The 17,691-nt window shown below is 42.4% G+C and overlaps 1 protein-coding gene across 1 annotated transcript in view; it reads right to left on the bottom strand.

Moving 5' to 3' along the window:
• Positions 1 to 8,447: 8,447 nt before the first annotated feature.
• The window catches only part of LOC122129296 (stonustoxin subunit beta-like), a 14,676-nt gene continuing 5,432 nt past the window's right edge, over positions 8,448 to 17,691 (bottom strand). The window contains exons 3-4 of the mRNA XM_042704310.1: positions 8,710 to 9,056; positions 8,448 to 8,510 (exon numbers count right to left, since the gene is read on the bottom strand). Of these exons, the coding sequence (XP_042560244.1) occupies positions 8,448 to 8,510; positions 8,710 to 9,056 (410 nt within the window). The remainder of the gene's footprint in view (positions 8,511 to 8,709; positions 9,057 to 17,691) is intronic.

The raw sequence follows: 17,691 nt of genomic DNA, 5'->3' as shown, positions 1-17,691 counted from the left end.
CAAAGGTGCCTGTGAGACAGGAAGATGTTCCTGTTTTTCTGCAGGACTGTGTTACACAGACTTATGTCGTTGCTGTAATTGTGCCAACACAAAAGAAACTGAGGAACTGGAAGATGACTCTCCTGACACTGACAGTGAGGACTGAGTGTCCTTAATCTGTTATTTCTTATTTAGTTTTGTACAGTTTCATATATCATATTTTTCATAAAGATTGTTTTTATGCTTCATCAGTGTTGTTTTAATTTGTGGAAGAATGAATGAATGAATGAATGAATGAATGAATGAACGAACGAACAAATGGTCATTGGTATAAGTACAATTACTGCCTTTTATTGATACAAGGAAGGAGGTTTATTTGTCACATACATAGAAATACTAACGTAAAGCATGTAGTCATTGTGTGTGTTCAGGATACGGAATGCTTGAGGAAAGAAGCTCCTCCTCAGTCTCTCTGTTCTGGTCTTGTAGCAGCAGAGACGTTTGCCTGACCTCAGTGTTTTGAAAAGTCCATGGTCAGGGATGTTAGGAGTCCTTTACAATACTTTGGGCCCTGGTACGTAGTCTTCTCTTGTAGGTCTCCTGCAGAATAGGGAGAGGTGCTCTGATGATGCGGCACTGCAGTCACAGGCTGTACAGTTCCCATACCAAGTGATGATGCTGTTCTTTTTTATGAGCTAAAGATTGTGTAGATGCGCGCCTGTGGAGCGGGTTGAAACGAAAACAGTGTTCATGTTGCGGCCTAGAAGGAATCCCTTTCATACAGGGTAACTGACAGGAACAGGGGCGATTTCCCAGGTGACGCTGGAGTGATGACGCGATCCAGCAGCGACACGCCGGACAACAACCATCACCTGCCAGCCGGCGTGTGGGGAGAGATGCATGTTAGCATACCAGCTAAAGGGAAGTGGTTGTACTAATCCGAGTGGATACTGTGTGAGTGGGTCAGCTTCGAGCCTGCCGTTTGGTGAGTGTGTGTGCTTTGTGTTCAGAGCTACAGCCAGAGGAGAAGCAGAAGCGGCATCGGGAGAGTGTGAGAGAGAGACGCAACCGTTCACTAGCCAGAGCGTGTGGAAGTGCGACGGTGACGTGATCTTCCCTCCCTCATCATTGCAGCAATGATACGCTGTTTTCACTGCCCCTGGACTGATTGAACTAGTGGGGTTTGGGTGTTTTGTTGTGTTTTGGTCGGCGTGGAGGATGCCGCCGACCAAAAGTGTTTTCTTCATCATCCGGCAGCGCACCCGCTTAGCGGGGCAGGCATGAACTGGGTGAGCCCCTCTTATTGGGTTTCACTTGCTGGGGAGGTAAGTGCAGCCTAACGCAACGAGCGGCTGTTTAGACTAGCGTGGGAGCGAACTTTAATAGTGGTGTAGCTTGCTGTGTGTGTGTGAGCCATCTGTGCACGGACATTTCTTATGAGTATATTCACGTGTGAATTGTAACGCCAGTGTTTTGCCTAGCTGGGAATGATATTGGGGCTTTACTGTGAGTGGAGTTTTGGTTCCAATGTATTGCATTTATTATGTCTAATCGGCCTCTCTGCAATAAGTTGTACTCCTCCCCCTTGGTGGTGCCTGACTGTGGCTATTATAGCTAGCCTCTTTATCCTGTGTGATTGGGGTGGGTTACGTGGCGATAGGCTGGGCCCAAAACTATGTACTGCATTTTGCCCAGGGACTGTGTGCTTCCAAGTGTGTGTGGCTGTCGGCCCTCTACAATAAAACTGTTAAACTTAATTCATGTCTGTTGTTGTGTGTCTCAGAGGGGTCTGAACCAAAATAAACATTAGGTCGCTGTGACGACACGTACCTTTCTTTTCTTTTTGCAAGATATGCTTCTCTTACAGCCGGATCATTTTTAGTGCGCTCCCTGTGTCGTGCAGATTTTTCCTTACTTGATAATGGCATCTAAAATTAAAGTAAGGTACACGATGAAAAAGCCCTACAATTCTACTTCAGCTGAGCACTCCATTGCTGCCCACAGTCAAAACATGAACAAATAAAAAGTATTCAGTGAACTGGGGTAAATGTCTGGGATTCTGGTGCAAATGATAATGTCCTCTGTGTACTTCAAGCAAAAGTTAAGTTTCTTAGGTCACCTGTTTTCTTTTCAACTCAGTTGTGTGTTTTTTTTTTTTTTTTTTTTAAAGTGAAGCTTCAAACTGGTTTGTAGGTCTGATATTACCCTTATATCAGTATTAAAATAAGCACACAAGCTTTCTACAATTTACCGGCCTACTGTCTCCTACCCAATCACCTTTCAGTTCACACCTCCACCCCACCCCCACCTATCCTGCTGTGTGGAGATTATGCAGTCTGAGCTATGGCCACGTCACCCGAGGATCATCAGACGTGTAAACGGTGGTCATACACACGGAATTCTTTCCCATAATCCTTTGACATTCTAGTTTGCATTCCAAAAGTTCCTGCAGCTGATTGGATAAGCCACCTTTATAAGGCAGGCACTGGATGGTCTGGAAGTATACTGTGTGTGTGTAAGTCACAGAGGGTACAACTATACTGTAGTTCTCTGTTTTCACATGTTCACTGTAATAGTCTTGTATTGAAGGAAAGTTCAAGGATTTTTTTCCAAAACAGAACTAAAATGTCAGGATTGACAACCATCACAACTGCTGATGTCAGTAAAGAAGGAAATAAAAGAAGATGAAGAGTTTGATGATTTCCTGCAAGAGTATCTGTTTGCAAATCAGACAGTGGAAGAAAAGCCTGGACTGGAACATGACTGTAAGACTGAAACAGAAAGTTCACCAACCTTGGCCTGCAAAGAAGAAAAGTTCTCACTGATGGGATTTAAAGAGGAAGATGAATCTGATTTAAGTGAATATGGTCGTGATGACTCTTCTCCTACAAGTAAGTTGCAGATAATTTTATATCATGAGAAGCTAAAAAAAAAACACACCATTCATTGCAATGTGGTATTTATATTGACAACACCTGGATATTAGTGAATGGCTTTAACTTGTGCTTTATTCAATAAAATATGAGAGCTATACAGAGAGTAAACATAATATGCATACTGCCTTAATCATGGGATACTATTATTGTTACATTTGAAAGAGAGAAAGTGCCATCAGTTTTTCTCCAGTTCTGTAACTCATGTGTATGTATCTCTGTTTACATTTACATTTAGTCTCTAGGTAGACACTTATCCTATTGGACAATGTCGTCCTAAATGACTTCCATGTGAGGTACATTTCTAGCAAATAGCCAACAAATATAAAAACATGAAAATACATTCTTCAGTGTTGTAGGACTTCCACGGTAACAGAATAGAAGAAAGAGAAAATGTGTCAAATGTCTGGATAACTTATGTTTTTTCATTCTATATCCTTTTCATCACCATCTTAAATCAACATTATTATCAGTTAATTTTAGAAAATTGTTTAAAAATGATCTCCCCAGACATTCAATGGATTTTAGCAAATAACCAAGCAATAAAAAATATATATCAGTGTGTGTTGTTAGATTTCAATACTAGATAGAGGAGAAGTAATAGTTATTTGTTTAAAATCGATTAACGTTTTGCTTCTAATATTATAGGAGATGTTCAAAGGATCCATTCTAACAGAGGAAGTAACAGTGAGGAGAAAAGAAACAAAGAGAGACGTCACAATCACTCCCAGTGCAGGACGACTTCACACCAGAATCAAAATCAACATTTGGACACAAGGAAGAAACAACATGAATGCTCCCAGTGATTCAAATTCTTTCCTGGACATTCCGCTCTTGCAATTCATCAACGAATACACACAGGAGAAAAGCCACATCAGTGTTCTTCGTGTGGAAAGACTTTTACTCAAATAGGTCATCTCAAGAGACATCAGAAGATCCATATTGGGGAAAAGCCATATCAGTGTTCTCAGTGTGGAAAGACCTTTGGTCAGATGTGTGATCTCAAGACACATCAGAGGTACGGTGTTCATATTAGGACATCCTCAGATCTCAGACTCAAGTGTCAGACTCAAACGAAAAGGCGTCAGGTCTCAGACCAAAAGTAATCAGACTCAGGCGAAACGGCTTCAGTCTCAGAAAAACCTCTGTCATCCTCACACAAAACTTTGTCAAACCAAACGGCGTCATCCTCACACAACTTTGTCAAACCAAACGGCGTCATCCTCACAAAGTTGTCAGAGCTAGATGAGGGAGCTGTTGACTAGCTGGTTGCCATGGATACTACAACCAAACTCCTGTCAGATCTCAGACTCAGACAAAACGACGTCAAACTAAACAACACAATCGCCATTCAGTGTTTCCCCTAGGTTTACAGCTTTGGGGGGGGGGGGCCCGGCGGGGGGGCGCGGCGTGGCGGCGTGGCGGCGTGGCTTCACGACACAAACGCTTAAAGGAATCATGGTGTTCCTGTGTTTCTTTTAATGACAGCAGTCAATATAACAACTTAACAATTATTTTAACTGTACATTGAACTAAACATCGGAACATTTCTTTTTATGACAATTATCCACAAAGTGTGCAGCTTTTGTCGCTGCAGTGGTGTATCTTTCTGGGATTCTCGAAGAACATTTCGCAGGAGCTTTTCCAAAAAGTTGCGATAAAAAGTTGTGAATTGTCCTCTTTGTAATCATAATTGAGTTATTTGTTGAAAAATAACTGATTAATAAACAAATATTAATTCATCAAGAACAAAACGATTGAGAAATGGTCCTCTTAATAACCTCACCAATATGCCAAACAAAATATTACCAGGACTACAAACATTTAGCAAAATAGGCTTTACTTATCCACAACAAAGTGCACGTGTTGGCATTACAAAAGGACCAGTAAGACTGAATAAAATGTTATACATGTCTCAGCCTTCATATGACGGAAAAAAAACAGCCTGTGTCACTATGATCTGTCTCGTCATCTGACGTCCTGCCTGTGTTTCTGCCGTTCTCAATGCTTATCAATCTGTTTTGCTATCCTTGTTTATTTATTTTATCCGTATAGGTGATGATGTTCAATTTCATATATTAATTTAAAGTCGTCCAATTTCAAGTCATCCATTCTTCAACACTAGCTGCTACCTTGTCTTCAAACATAAAGTAACGTTAAATCTCCATGGCAACAGCTCTTGAGGGTTTGGCAAATAATCGGATTTATTGCTTCCTTCATTATTCACAGCAAAATAAATAATTTTCGTTACATTTCATAGATTTATTACCAGACTCTATGTAAAAAGGGCCACGCACAACTCGCGGAAAATGATAAAAAATGGAAGCCAGATCTATTTCTGAATTTTCGGTGCGGACATTCTGTTTCCACGTCTGTTGTAGCCATTCTCATTGGGCCTCATTGTCGACCCTACCTACGAAAAGATCTCTGCCGGATTCTTGAACGCCTGGAAATTAGTTTTTTAAAGCTTAAAATTGTCCGTGGCTGTGCACTGATTCTTAAGCCCAATTCTGTCCGCTGGTGGGAGCGTTCTCACCTGTGTGAGGACTAAACATGGGTTTACTTTACACTAGTGAACTAGCTTGCAGAAAACAACTATTTCGTATTATATCAAAAGTAAGTTTTCTTGCTGTACCAGTTAACAGAAACACCACAGCAGTATTCACTGTAAAAGCTGCTACTTTAGCTCATTCAGAAAGCTAGTCAACAGCTCCCTCAACAGCTCCCTCTAGCTCTGACAACTTTTTTTCTAACAAAGTTCTGCTGAGAATGACGGCGTTTGGTTTGACAAAGTTTTGTGTGAGGATGACGGCGTTTGGTTTGACAAAGTTTTGTGTGAGGATGACGCCGTTTGGTTTGACAAAGTTTTGTGTGAAGATGACGCCGTTTGGTTTGACAAAGTTTTGTGTGAGGATGACGCCGTTTGGTTTGACAACGTTTTGTGTGAGGATGACGCCGTTTGGTTTGAAAAAGTTTTGTGTGAGGGTGACGGCGTTTTGTTTGACAAAGTTTTGTGTGAGGATGACGGAGGTTTTTCTGAGACTGACGCCGTTTCGCCTGAGTCTGACTACTTTTGGTCTGAGACCTGACGCCTTTTCGTTTGAGTCTGAGATCTGAGGATGTCCTAATATGAACACTGTACAGAGGATTCAAGCTGGGGAAAAGCCACATCAGTGTTCTCAGTGTGGAAAGGCCTTTTCTCAAATAGGACCTCTCAAGACACACCAGGGGATCCATACTGGGGAAAAGCCATATCAGTGTACTACATGCAGGAAGGGTTTCAGGAGTAGAAAAGGACTTACCATCCACCAGATAACACACACTGGGGAAAAGCCACATCAGTGTTCTCAGTGTGGAAAGACTTTTAGTCACATGTGTTCTCTCAAGAGACACCAGAGAATCCATAACGGGGAATAGCCGTATAGATTTACTACTCGTCGGAAGGGATTCAGGTGTAGCTCAGATATCACTGTCCATTAGGTCACACATCAGTTCCAGTTTTGTACGATGCTGCAACCTTTATATATTACTGCATTTTTAATGGCACAGCATGATGTTAAACTGGAAAGTATTTTGGCTTCTTCTGAACTCCTAATGGTGGTATGAAGTTATGCAGTCTGTCTCAACCACTGCCACTGCTTCATGTCCCATTCGTTGGATGTCAGGTGTGTGATGGACTGACGACCATGCTGAAGTCAATATGATGTTAGAAGTTTGTTTTACACTCACATATCATATTATTATTATTGTTGTTGTTTTTGTTGTTGTTTTGTGTTCTTGGGTAGGTTGTATAGATTGTCTGACAGATACACAATTACTCAAATGTTTTTGCTAGAAATGAATTAATTGTAGTAAAACACAGATTAGACACATACATTTGCAATATACTGTACAGTAACACATGTTATGTCATGAAAAGTAAAAGTAAGCTGTTAGCCTTCAGAAGGTGGCCTTGCACTGTCACCCTGCGTTTGATGCTTGTGCGCACTCTTTTTTTTCCCGGTGCTTTGCATATACTTTCTTATCCCCTATTTTTGTTTTATTGAAATAAACCTGTTTTGGTTCACTCTGTGGTCTGGCTCCAATTTACGTATGTTGTGGTTCATGAGCCGGGTCATGACAGCATTCTCAAGAAGGACCCAGCTCTTGACTCCGGTCTCCATTGTAAATTGATCTGCATTGACACATGCTCTGTAGTTCTGGGTATTTTATGTAGCTTCAATGGCCTTCAACCCAAGATGGAGTCCTCCTCATCCAACATCAGATCTGTTGTTGCAGTCTTCTATAGAGAAGACTCTTCATATCTATGTAGAACACTAGTCGTGGCAAATTAGACTACTAACAACATCAAATAGGTATAAAGCCTAGGAATTACTGGGTAAAATATAAGCTTTTTATTACTAAATGCAATGGATTTAATGTTTAATGTTTAATGTTTTAATGTATGCAGTAAAACAGTATATTAAACAAATTAATTGTTTACGTTCAAGACATTAGACCTATACATCAACAAGGATACGCCTAACTTAGTGGACATTGGAACTCACTTTTTATAACTTAATTTGCAAAAGACATTGACACCCTGTTCAATAGATGCTGTAGTTACTGCCTTGTTGTGTTTGGAAGGGAGGCCTACGCTGGGGAGGAGAAAGGAAGCTTGATTAAAAGTTAATTTAGATGTTGATGTTATGGAACAATCATGGGGATATGCCTACAGAACACATTAGTGTGAAAGGGCATTAACATCATTAACAATAAGGGCATCTAAATGGGTTTTTAGTGGTGAAAGGCTGCATATGCGTCACTCTGAAATGCAGTGCACTACTACCATCTAGTGGTGACAGGATGTTACAACAATGTTGTGATATCCATCTACAAATCAGATCACAATTCACAACAGGAAATAACTCTCTGTGTGTGTGTGTGTGTGTGTGTGTGTCTGTGTGTATAATGGCTGATCAGCCATATTTCTCAGGTCAGTCAGTAGTTAAGCAGTCTACCCCCCCCCCCCCGCCCCTGTGCGTCAGGAAGGAGTAATCTGCTATGTGTGAATGAGTGTATGTGTTTCTCTCACTCTATCTTTGTGTCTATGTGTGTGTGTGTGTGTGTGTGTGTGTGTGTGAATGAGTGGGGTAGGTAGGTACTGAAACAAGTAAGCAGTCAGAGTTAGGACAAAAATACACAGACACACCTTTTAGAGATGACACCTTTTAGAGATGACATGTGACATCAGTTTGTCATTTATAAAATCATAGAAACAACTAGAAAGGGATGACACAAAAATGAAATAAAATAAGAGTGACTGGTGAGTGAGTGAGTGACATTGGTAACACCCCCCCTCCCCCCCCCCCCCACTCACACACACACACACACACAGAGAGAGACAGAGAGAGATTCACATCTATTTCCATCTTTTTATTCCCCAGCATATTTTGAACAGTTTAACTATGAATACAGTGATGGTTAAGTCATAGTAACATGTTTATCAACATGTAATAGGCTCAATAATTATATATTATTTATCAATATGTTCCATCACAGCATCACACAATGGTGTTTGAACAGGAGTGTGTAACTCTTCTGCAGACTCTGGTGATCCTGCGGGATCAGGAGGTCATGTGATCTGGCACAGGGACACTGAACCCCCAACCCAAAACCCAGGATAGAGGGGCTCAGTGAATGTGGAGTGGAACGTGTGCAGGTGGGTGAGTGTGTCAGAGGAGACGCTGTAGAAGGACAGAGTGCCTGCTGGCCAGTCCAGGTACACTCCTACTCTGCTGGAGCGGGAGGAGGGGGCAGGTATGTCAGTGTGTTTATAATTGTGCCTGGCAGAGTAACTGTTACCAGAGCAATCCAGAAGCCAGGACTTGTCATTCCATCCAAACCCACTGTCATGACTCCTCCCTTTCCTCTTCATGCTCTTATATGCCACTGCCATCTGAGCCTCAACACCACTCCACTCAGCCTCCCAGTAGCAGCGTCCAGACTGACCCTCTCTGCACAGCACCTGATACCAACTGTCAAATCTCTCTGGGTGGTCAGGATACCGCTGCTCCTCATACACACGTGTCACCTTTCTGTTCCCCTCAGAGAGAGAGAGATGTCTGTATGCTGTGTTTGGGTCCAGTGTGAGCTCACAGGCATCTGCAGACAAGAGGAGAGAACATCAGAATATGGGGTAGGAAAGGGACTGTTCCACTGCACCCATCCACACACACACACACACACACACACACACACACACACACACACACACACACAGACAATCATACAGATGTTCTTCCTGCTTGCACACAAACAAACGCATGCTCAAACACACATACACACACCATCACACACAGATCCAATAGACGTGTGTGTGTGTGTGTGTGTGTGTGTTTCTGTGCTAAAAATTCTGGGAGGAGAATGAGAAGAGTGTATATTTGTGTGTGTGTGTGTGTGTGTGTATTTCTATGTTAAAAATCCTGGGAGGAGAATGAGAAGTGTGTATATTTGTGTGTGTGTGTGTGTGTGTGTGTGATTCAATGTACCTGTGTGCATGTGTGTCAAGAAGGCAACAGGGAGTATATGTGTGTAACGGCAGACTCGTTAGATTACCGTCACATAATGAGGGACAAGACACAAGACAGTTTAAATTCAATAATACGAATTTATTTATACCAATGTCAACAATCAACCAAATAGGGTTATGAAAAAGGTAATGTTCAATGTCGTGCATGAATGGGTGAATGAATGTATCAATTTGTTAGGTAAATGAATAAGAAAGTGAGAGCTAAAGAAATAGAAAGGGGGACAGATTTAGAAAGAAGTCAAAGAGCCCGTGTGAGAGAGAATATCAATAAAGTGCCTACAAGTACCGAACAGAAGTGCCTAATGAGAGAGAGAGAGAGAAACCCTTTTATAGCCCCAAATAAATAAAATACAGGTGCAGACAATAAAGCATTTAGGCTCAGGTTCGTCCTTCCCGTGCACTGGCAGGGCGAAGCCTGAAGGGGCACAGGTGGGCGTCACACCTCCCTCACTAAGAGGTTTGCTGTAGGTAAACCTCAAACAAACAAACAAAAACAAAAAGAAAGACCTCCTGTGCCACATCAACCTAAATCCTGGGGCCCCCTAGGACTAGGGAAATGTGACACAGACAGTACACATATAGTAGGTATCTATACTACAGTGTATGATACTAACCACAGTGAAGATAGACTAAACTATTCTTAGACTCTGGACAACGCATCTGCCACAATGTTGTCCTTGCCTCTGATATGTTGAATCTTCAACGGGTATTGCTGAAGAATTAAGCTCCAACGCATAATGCGTTGATTCTGGTTTCGCATACGATCAATAAAGACCAATGGGTTATGGTCAGTGAAAATGTCTATTGGACTCGGAGAGGAGCCCAAGTAGACCTCAAAATGCTGTACTGCAAGGATTAAAGCTAGCGCTTCTCTCTTTACTGTGGAGTAGACTTGCTGATGGCGATTAAACTTCCTTGAAAAGTATGCTACTGGGTGCTCTACTCCATCTAATCCTACCTGTAACAGAACTGCTCCAGCACCACTTTCACTGGCATCAACAGCAACACTGAAAGGGCGGTCAAAGTCTGGAGCAGATAGCACAGGGGAAAAAGCAAGCAACAACTTAACATTGTCAAATGCTTCTTGACATCTAGGAGACCATTGAAATTGAACCTTAGGACTGAGGAGGTTTGTTAAAGGTGTAACAACAGAAGAAAAGTTCCTACAAAAGGCCCTATAGTAACCGGCCATACCAAGAAACCTCCGGAGTTCCCGGCGGTTCTCAGGTGTGGTGAAGTTACATATGGCTTCAATCTTTGCTCCTACAGGCCGAACTTGTCCTCCACCAACTATCTTACCAAGATAAGTAACACTAGCCTTACCAAACTCACACTTGGCAAGGTTTATAGTTAGGTTAGCGTTAGCCAGACGAGTAAAGAGTTCGTTGATCTGCTGCAAATGATGAGTCCAGTTGGTACTATAAAGAACCACATCATCAAGGTATGCATCACAACCCTTCATACCTGCCAAGACCAGGTTGACGAGCCTCTGAAAAGTCGCAGGAGCATTTCTGACCCCAAATGGCATAACTCGGTACTGCAGGAAATTATCAGATGTTACAAAAGCAGATAATTCTTTAGCCCTGACTGTTAAAGGAACCTGCCAGTACCCTTTTAGAAGGTCAAATTTACTCACAAATTTGGCTGAGCCAACACGGTCTATGCAGTCATCACATCGGGGTAATGGATAACAGTCTGGCTTTGTAACTGAATTCAGTCGACGATAGTCAGTGCAAAAACGAAAGGTTCCATCTGGTTTGTTCACTAACAAACAGGGGGAGCTCCATGCACTAAAACTAGGTTCAGCAAGATCATGGGCTAACAGATAGTCTACTTCTTTCTGCAACAATTCCTTCTTCCTAGGATTGACACGATAGGCGTGTTGTTTAATTGGTGAAGCTCCACCAACGTCAATATCATGTTCAATCACAGATGTACGTGTAGGAACATCAGGAAACAGAGCAGGAAAAAACTCAATCAAACCAATGATATCAGTTTTCTCCATATCATTCAAATGGGAAAGATGTAAAGGTAACTCTGCTAGGAACTCAGAATTTCGCAGACGACCTTCCACGATCGCCTGTGATGGACCTCTCACGCCCTCACTGGACTCCTCACTGACAAAATCAAGACTTTCAGAACCGTTATCCACCGAAGAGACCACATAGTCTGGATCACTAGAGCCCCCTAAAGGCGTGGTGGCAATTAATCCAACAGGTGCAGCTGGTAAAGGAGAAAAATAAGGTTTCAAAAGATTAATATGACAGACCTGGACCTTTTTCCGCCGATCTGGCGTACTAATGACATAATTGTGATCATTGAAACATTTCACAATTTCGTACGGGCCACCGAATTTAGCCTGAAAGGGACTATTCAGAATAGGCAACAAAGCTAAAACTTTATCCCCAAGTTTAAAACTACGTTGCTTCGCCCTGCGGTTGTAAAGATGTTGCATCTTAGACTGAGCTTTACCCAGCTTACGTCTAGCAGCAGCTCTAGCTTCGTACAAACGGTAGCGAAATCCGCTAACATAATCCAACACATTAACAGGTGTCTCAGCAGTACACCACTCATCAGCTAAGACAGCGGTTGGCCCTCTCACAGCATGTCCAAATACCAGTTCATTAGGGCTAAAGCCTGTGCTCTCCTGAACAACCTCCCTAATTGCTAAGAGAAGCCAAGGGAGACCCTCCTCCCAATCAGACCCAAGTTCTACACAGTAGGACCGTAACAGAGACTTGAGCGTCTGATGAAAACGTTCGAGGGCACCCTGACTTTGGGGATGGTAAGCACTTGAGATGTTATGTTTGGCTTTAAGCTGACGTAATGCCCTAGCAAACTGTTTTGACATGAAATTAGACCCTCGGTCACTTTGAAGAACTTTTGGAATACCAAAAGTTGACATGAAATTGGTAAGAGCCTTCAACACCGACTTAGTCGTAATGGACCTAAGTGGGTATGCTATAGGATAGCGTGTAGATTGACACATCACCGTTAGTAGATACAAATGTCCAGCCTTAGAGCGAGGCAATGGACCCACACAATCCACTATGAGGTATTCAAAAGGATTGGACACTGCAGGAATGGGCTGCAATGGCGCAACAGGAATCTGTTGGTTAGGTTTGCCGGTTAACCCTTTGAAGTCCACGCTCCCTGTGCAGGGATATGGTGGTTTTTATGGGGAATTGCTTTTAAAGCTCAGCCAGTTTTTGTTGGAGAGACATAGAAATTACACCCCCAGAAACCTTGAACCCTTTTCTTTTCAAATTTACACAGTTTGAAACAAAAATATAAATAAGCACTTTGTAAGGAGAATAGGACTAGTCTCTTGCACTTTTCAGTCTCTGAGTGAGGTTTCAGCTCCTAACGACCCGCCTATTTGCAAATGACAGCTATTCATATGATAAGGGTATGGTAATTCAGTGATCTCTATTGGGCCATGGTGTGTCAAGAAATCCTGTGGGGGGTACGGGCCACAAAGACATTCCAGGGCCATTAGGTAAGGGCCATTGTTCTTGTCTGAGGTGTCCCAGGTGTGTTTACACCTAACTCATCAATATGCATTTGTAGGGACACTAGTTTTGAAAAGGTACAGGTCACTCTAAAATTATAAATATATAGTAGTGAAACCACACACACTTTCTAAATGCTAAACTCACCTTTGTAAAACTAACACTTATGTTTACAAAGTTCAGAGTTCAAAAGCCTTGCTCCAAAATCTTTACAATGTATTTTTTGTACAAAGTCTGAGCACCTCTGAAAGTATGTTTTTGGAAGGGTTTGTTTAGATTTGATTTAAATTAAATCTTTTTTTACTACATTCCTTTCATTCCCATGTTATTATTGCTGAGGTATTCTAGAATATAATCATACATGCCACTTTTGCCTCAATGTTTTTAGTTAGGTGAAATAAACAAAAATATCAAGGCATGGCAGACTACCTAAGAGAGTGAAAAACAGGCTCGGACTCAGTAGTGTTAACTGGCACACATGACATGTTTTCAGATAGGAGGAAACATCTCTCCTTAACCTAGGCCAACAAAACCGACGCACAATCCTGTCATAGGTCTTCCGCACCCCAGTGTGTCCCGCTACTTCGTTGTGAGCTAGGTCTAGCACCGCTTTCCTGAACTTACAAGGAACTACTACTTGTACAAAAGAATTGGTAAAATTCTCTTTCTGGAACACATACCTTCTACACAACAAGCCATCTTGTACAAAGTAGGAGGACTCATCCTCAGCTTTCTCTTGAGATGCTAAAACAAATAAAGGTTTAAGAGAAGAGTCAACCAATTGCTCTTTAATCAATTCTTCACGTGAAACCTTAAACAAGTCAGGCCAAGAACAGTGCTCAAGCTCATTGGAACTCAAAATTGTGACTTCTGAATCACCATTAATCACTCCCAAAGGAGGCGCTACTTTCACAGACTTACTCTCACCATCTGCGTCATCACCACCTCCAGTGGAGTCGTCCAAGTTAGTATTGGTAGTCTCCAGCTCCCCTACAGGTGATTGTGAGGAATCACTAGATGAAACTAGATCAGGTTTAGTAAGGAAAGTGTCGTTTAGAGACACCGAATCAGAATCAAGACCACGTTTTACCATGGCACGAGTGACAGCACAGCTAGGAAACACATCAGGATGCCGCCGAGCGCCCTGATCTGGCTTTGGTGGTACCTCAGGCACCGAATCAGAGACAACAGGTGGCGAGACGGCCTCGGTGTTACCCCAAACCTTCCCCCCAGCTAAATCATTGCCTAAGATAAATGAAATACCTGGTACAGGGAGACCTTGACGAACTCCTACCACCACATCACCTTTGACCAGTTTTGAAGAGAGACAAACTCGATGCAACGGCACCTGGACAGGAGTCATTTCAAAACCCCTGACTAGAACATGTGTTCCGGTGTAAGTGCTGTCAGACAAAGGCAAAACACCAGACAGCATAAAAGACTGAGCTGCCCCGGTATCTCTTAGTATGCGTACTGGCACACTACAATGCCCATCAGGCAAAGACACAGAGCCTTTGGTGACAAAGGGAGTGTAATCTGCATCAACTTCACATTTCTCTTGCTTAGAAGCAACCACATGTCCAACACTCAAGGTATCATTTAAAGAAGACAGGGTGCTTCCACAGGAAGCCACTAGGCCAAAACTCTTGGACTTCCCTTTATCTTTCTCTTTCCTCTTACGAAGTTCTACACAGTCATACTTCATATGGCCTATCTTCTTGCAATAGTTGCAAATGATTTCTGTGTTGTTATAAGGAGGACGGCTAGCATTAGCAGGGGGAGATGAGCGCGGAGCATCATTTCCACCTCCATACTGTTGCTGACTGTTAAGAAGTGGTCGTGTTCTGTTCTGATGGCTTACCCAGCCGCTACCAGGTACACGCTTATGCGTAAGCACAAACTTATCAGCAAGAACAGCAGCCTCGTGCAACTTTTGCACTTCCTGTTCACACAGATGGACAGCCACAGCTTCAGGGAGACAGTTCATAAAATCCTCTATGAGGACAAGTTGTTGTAGGTCTTCCCTGGAATCTGCTTTCTGTGAACTGCACCACCTATCAAACAGACGCTCTTTCTCACGTGCAAATTCAACAAAAGTTTGCTGTTCTGACTTCCTGGTCTTCCTAAACTTTTGGCGATAAGCCTCAGGGACAAGCTCATAAGCTTGAAGGATGGCCGTTTTCAAATCCTCATAGTTCATAGCTTGTTCCAAACCTAGAGCAGAAAACACTTCCTGTGCCTTCCCTGTAAAAACACACTGAAGCAACAGAGGCCACACCTTCTCGGGCCATTTAAGAGTGGTCGCCACTCTCTCAAAGTGAGAAAAATATTTCTCCACGTCTTTCTCTATGAAGGGTGGTACAAGGCGAATATTCTTAGTGACATCAAAACCAGGTTGTTGATGGGCAGGAGAGGGGGGCTGAGATGGCAGTTGTTTAAGTTCAAGATCAAGCTTCTTTAATGTCAAAGCATGTTCTCGCTCATGCTCACGCTCCTCCATCTCCATACGCTTTAGCTGGAGCTCATGCTCGAGTTTGCGAACCTCTAAAGCCCTTTCTGATTCAATCTCTTTTTCTCTAAGAAACCTAGCCTCCCTCTCAGCCTTCAGTTTCTCAAATTGTAACTGATCTGAATCAGATTCCAAAACTCCTTTAAGTATAAGCTGGCTTTTTATAGACTTAAACAATGTTTCTTTCAAGCTTTTCTCTAAAGTAGTTAAGGTCAGTTCATAATGGTCAGCCACTGCACAGAGTTGCACCTTAGTTAAATTAGACAATCCTTCCTCAGACGGCTGGGCAATAAATTCTTCAGGGGTTGCCATTTTAACTCAGTCAAACTCACAAACCAGTACAGCCCTAAACCCAGTTCACTCAGAAGTATAGCTATGTGCTTCCTATTCTGCCACAATAGGAATTTAAAGAAACACAAGCTATGCTACCATGCACAGCAACGGGCTACCAAGCGGACACAAAAACAAAAACAAAATTTGAGGCACAAAGAAAATTACAGACTAGGCCACTAGTTCTCTTTCACACATGTAAGCTACACACAATGGCAAACAGACTGATACACAAGCAGTGCACCACACCAATGAACTGGTAACTAATAACCAGAACCAAGTAGACACCAATCTACAAACAGATAACTGTTTACCAATATTTAGCTTAGCTAAACATCAAGAACGTTAAAGTTCAAACAAGCACTCACTAGCTCAGTTTACTGCTTCTCAAAAGGCAAAGTTACTGAGAACAAACAAGCCAACGGAGACACCTCCAAACAAATCACAGTAACTTCCAAACTAAGCGTTTTTCAGCTACAAGTTAACCAACTTGCACTGCAAACGCAGACAGCAGTTCTAATTTACGATCTAACAGAAGAAAAGAACTCACCACATCCGCAAGCACGAACCAAAATACTCTCATGCATCCAGGTGAAATCGTCCATTGATTGCCGGCGCTAATTCCCACTGAAAAGGTGTGTCTAATAAGGCAGTCCACTGGCGTCCTAAATACCTAACCAAATAAGCTAACTGTCCTAGCTAGCTCTTCTGAGACGTGCTGGCCTTGAGGCGACTGGATAACGCTGAACTCGCTACAGACAAGCTGCACGAAGTGTGCCCCTGACAGAGTTATTTAACAACAACTTCGGACCAGGATTGTCTCAAAATAACAAACTAAAACAATAAAGAGAAAACAATAACCAGTACTCCGAAGGAAAGGCAAGGCCCAGCTGGAGCACTCTTCCTTAGCCAGAGACTGCACGAAATTACGAATAGCCAATGTAAAACAGACGTTCTCACCTGAACTCACGAAAGTCTATGATCCGGATTTTTTAACAGGTATCCCGGACGAGCCCCCAAATTATGTAACGGCAGACTCGTTAGATTACCGTCACATAATGAGGGACAAGACACAAGACAGTTTAAATTCAATAATACGAATTTATTTATACCAATGTCAACAATCAACCAAATAGGGTTATGAAAAAGGTAATGTTCAATGTCGTGCATGAATGGGTGAATGAATGTATCAATTTGTTAGGTAAATGAATAAGAAAGTGAGAGCTAAAGAAATAGAAAGGGGGACAGATTTAGAAAGAAGTCAAAGAGCCCGTGTGAGAGAGAATATCAATAAAGTGCCTACAAGTACCGAACAGAAGTGCCTAATGAGAGAGAGAGAGAGAAACCCTTTTATAGCCCCACCCTAAATACAGGTGCAGACAATAAAGCATTTAGGCTCAGGTTCGTCCTTCCCGTGCACTGGCAGGGCGAAGCCTGAAGGGGCACAGGTGGGCGTCACAATGTGTAATCTCCTATATGTGTGTGTGTTTGTACATTGTTGTGTATTTGTGATATTTGTGTGTGTGCCAGGAAGAAGTATATGTGTAATCTCTTGCGTGTGTGTGTCAGGAATGATCTATGATATCTTGTTTGCGTGTGTGTGTGTGTGTGTGTGTGTGTGTGTGTTTGTGTGTGTCAGGAAGTATATGTATGATCTCTTCTGTGTGTGTGTGTGTGTGTGTGTGTGTGTGTGTGTGTGTGCATATGAGTGAGAGAATGTGTATGTATGTGTGTGTGTGTGTTTATGTGTATTTGTGATATCTGTGTGTGTGTGTGTTTTATGTGTGTGTGTATGTATGCATGTAGGTGTGTGAGTGAGTGAGTGAGTGAGTGAGTGAGTGTGTTTGTGTATTCTGT

The sequence above is a fragment of the Clupea harengus genome, unplaced genomic scaffold (assembly GCF_900700415.2).
Source record: "Clupea harengus unplaced genomic scaffold, Ch_v2.0.2, whole genome shotgun sequence".
Classification (NCBI taxonomy): Eukaryota; Metazoa; Chordata; class Actinopteri; order Clupeiformes; family Clupeidae; genus Clupea; species Clupea harengus.
The sequence above is the reverse complement of the archived record's forward strand: the minus strand, read 5'-3'. Positions and strand labels throughout refer to the sequence as shown.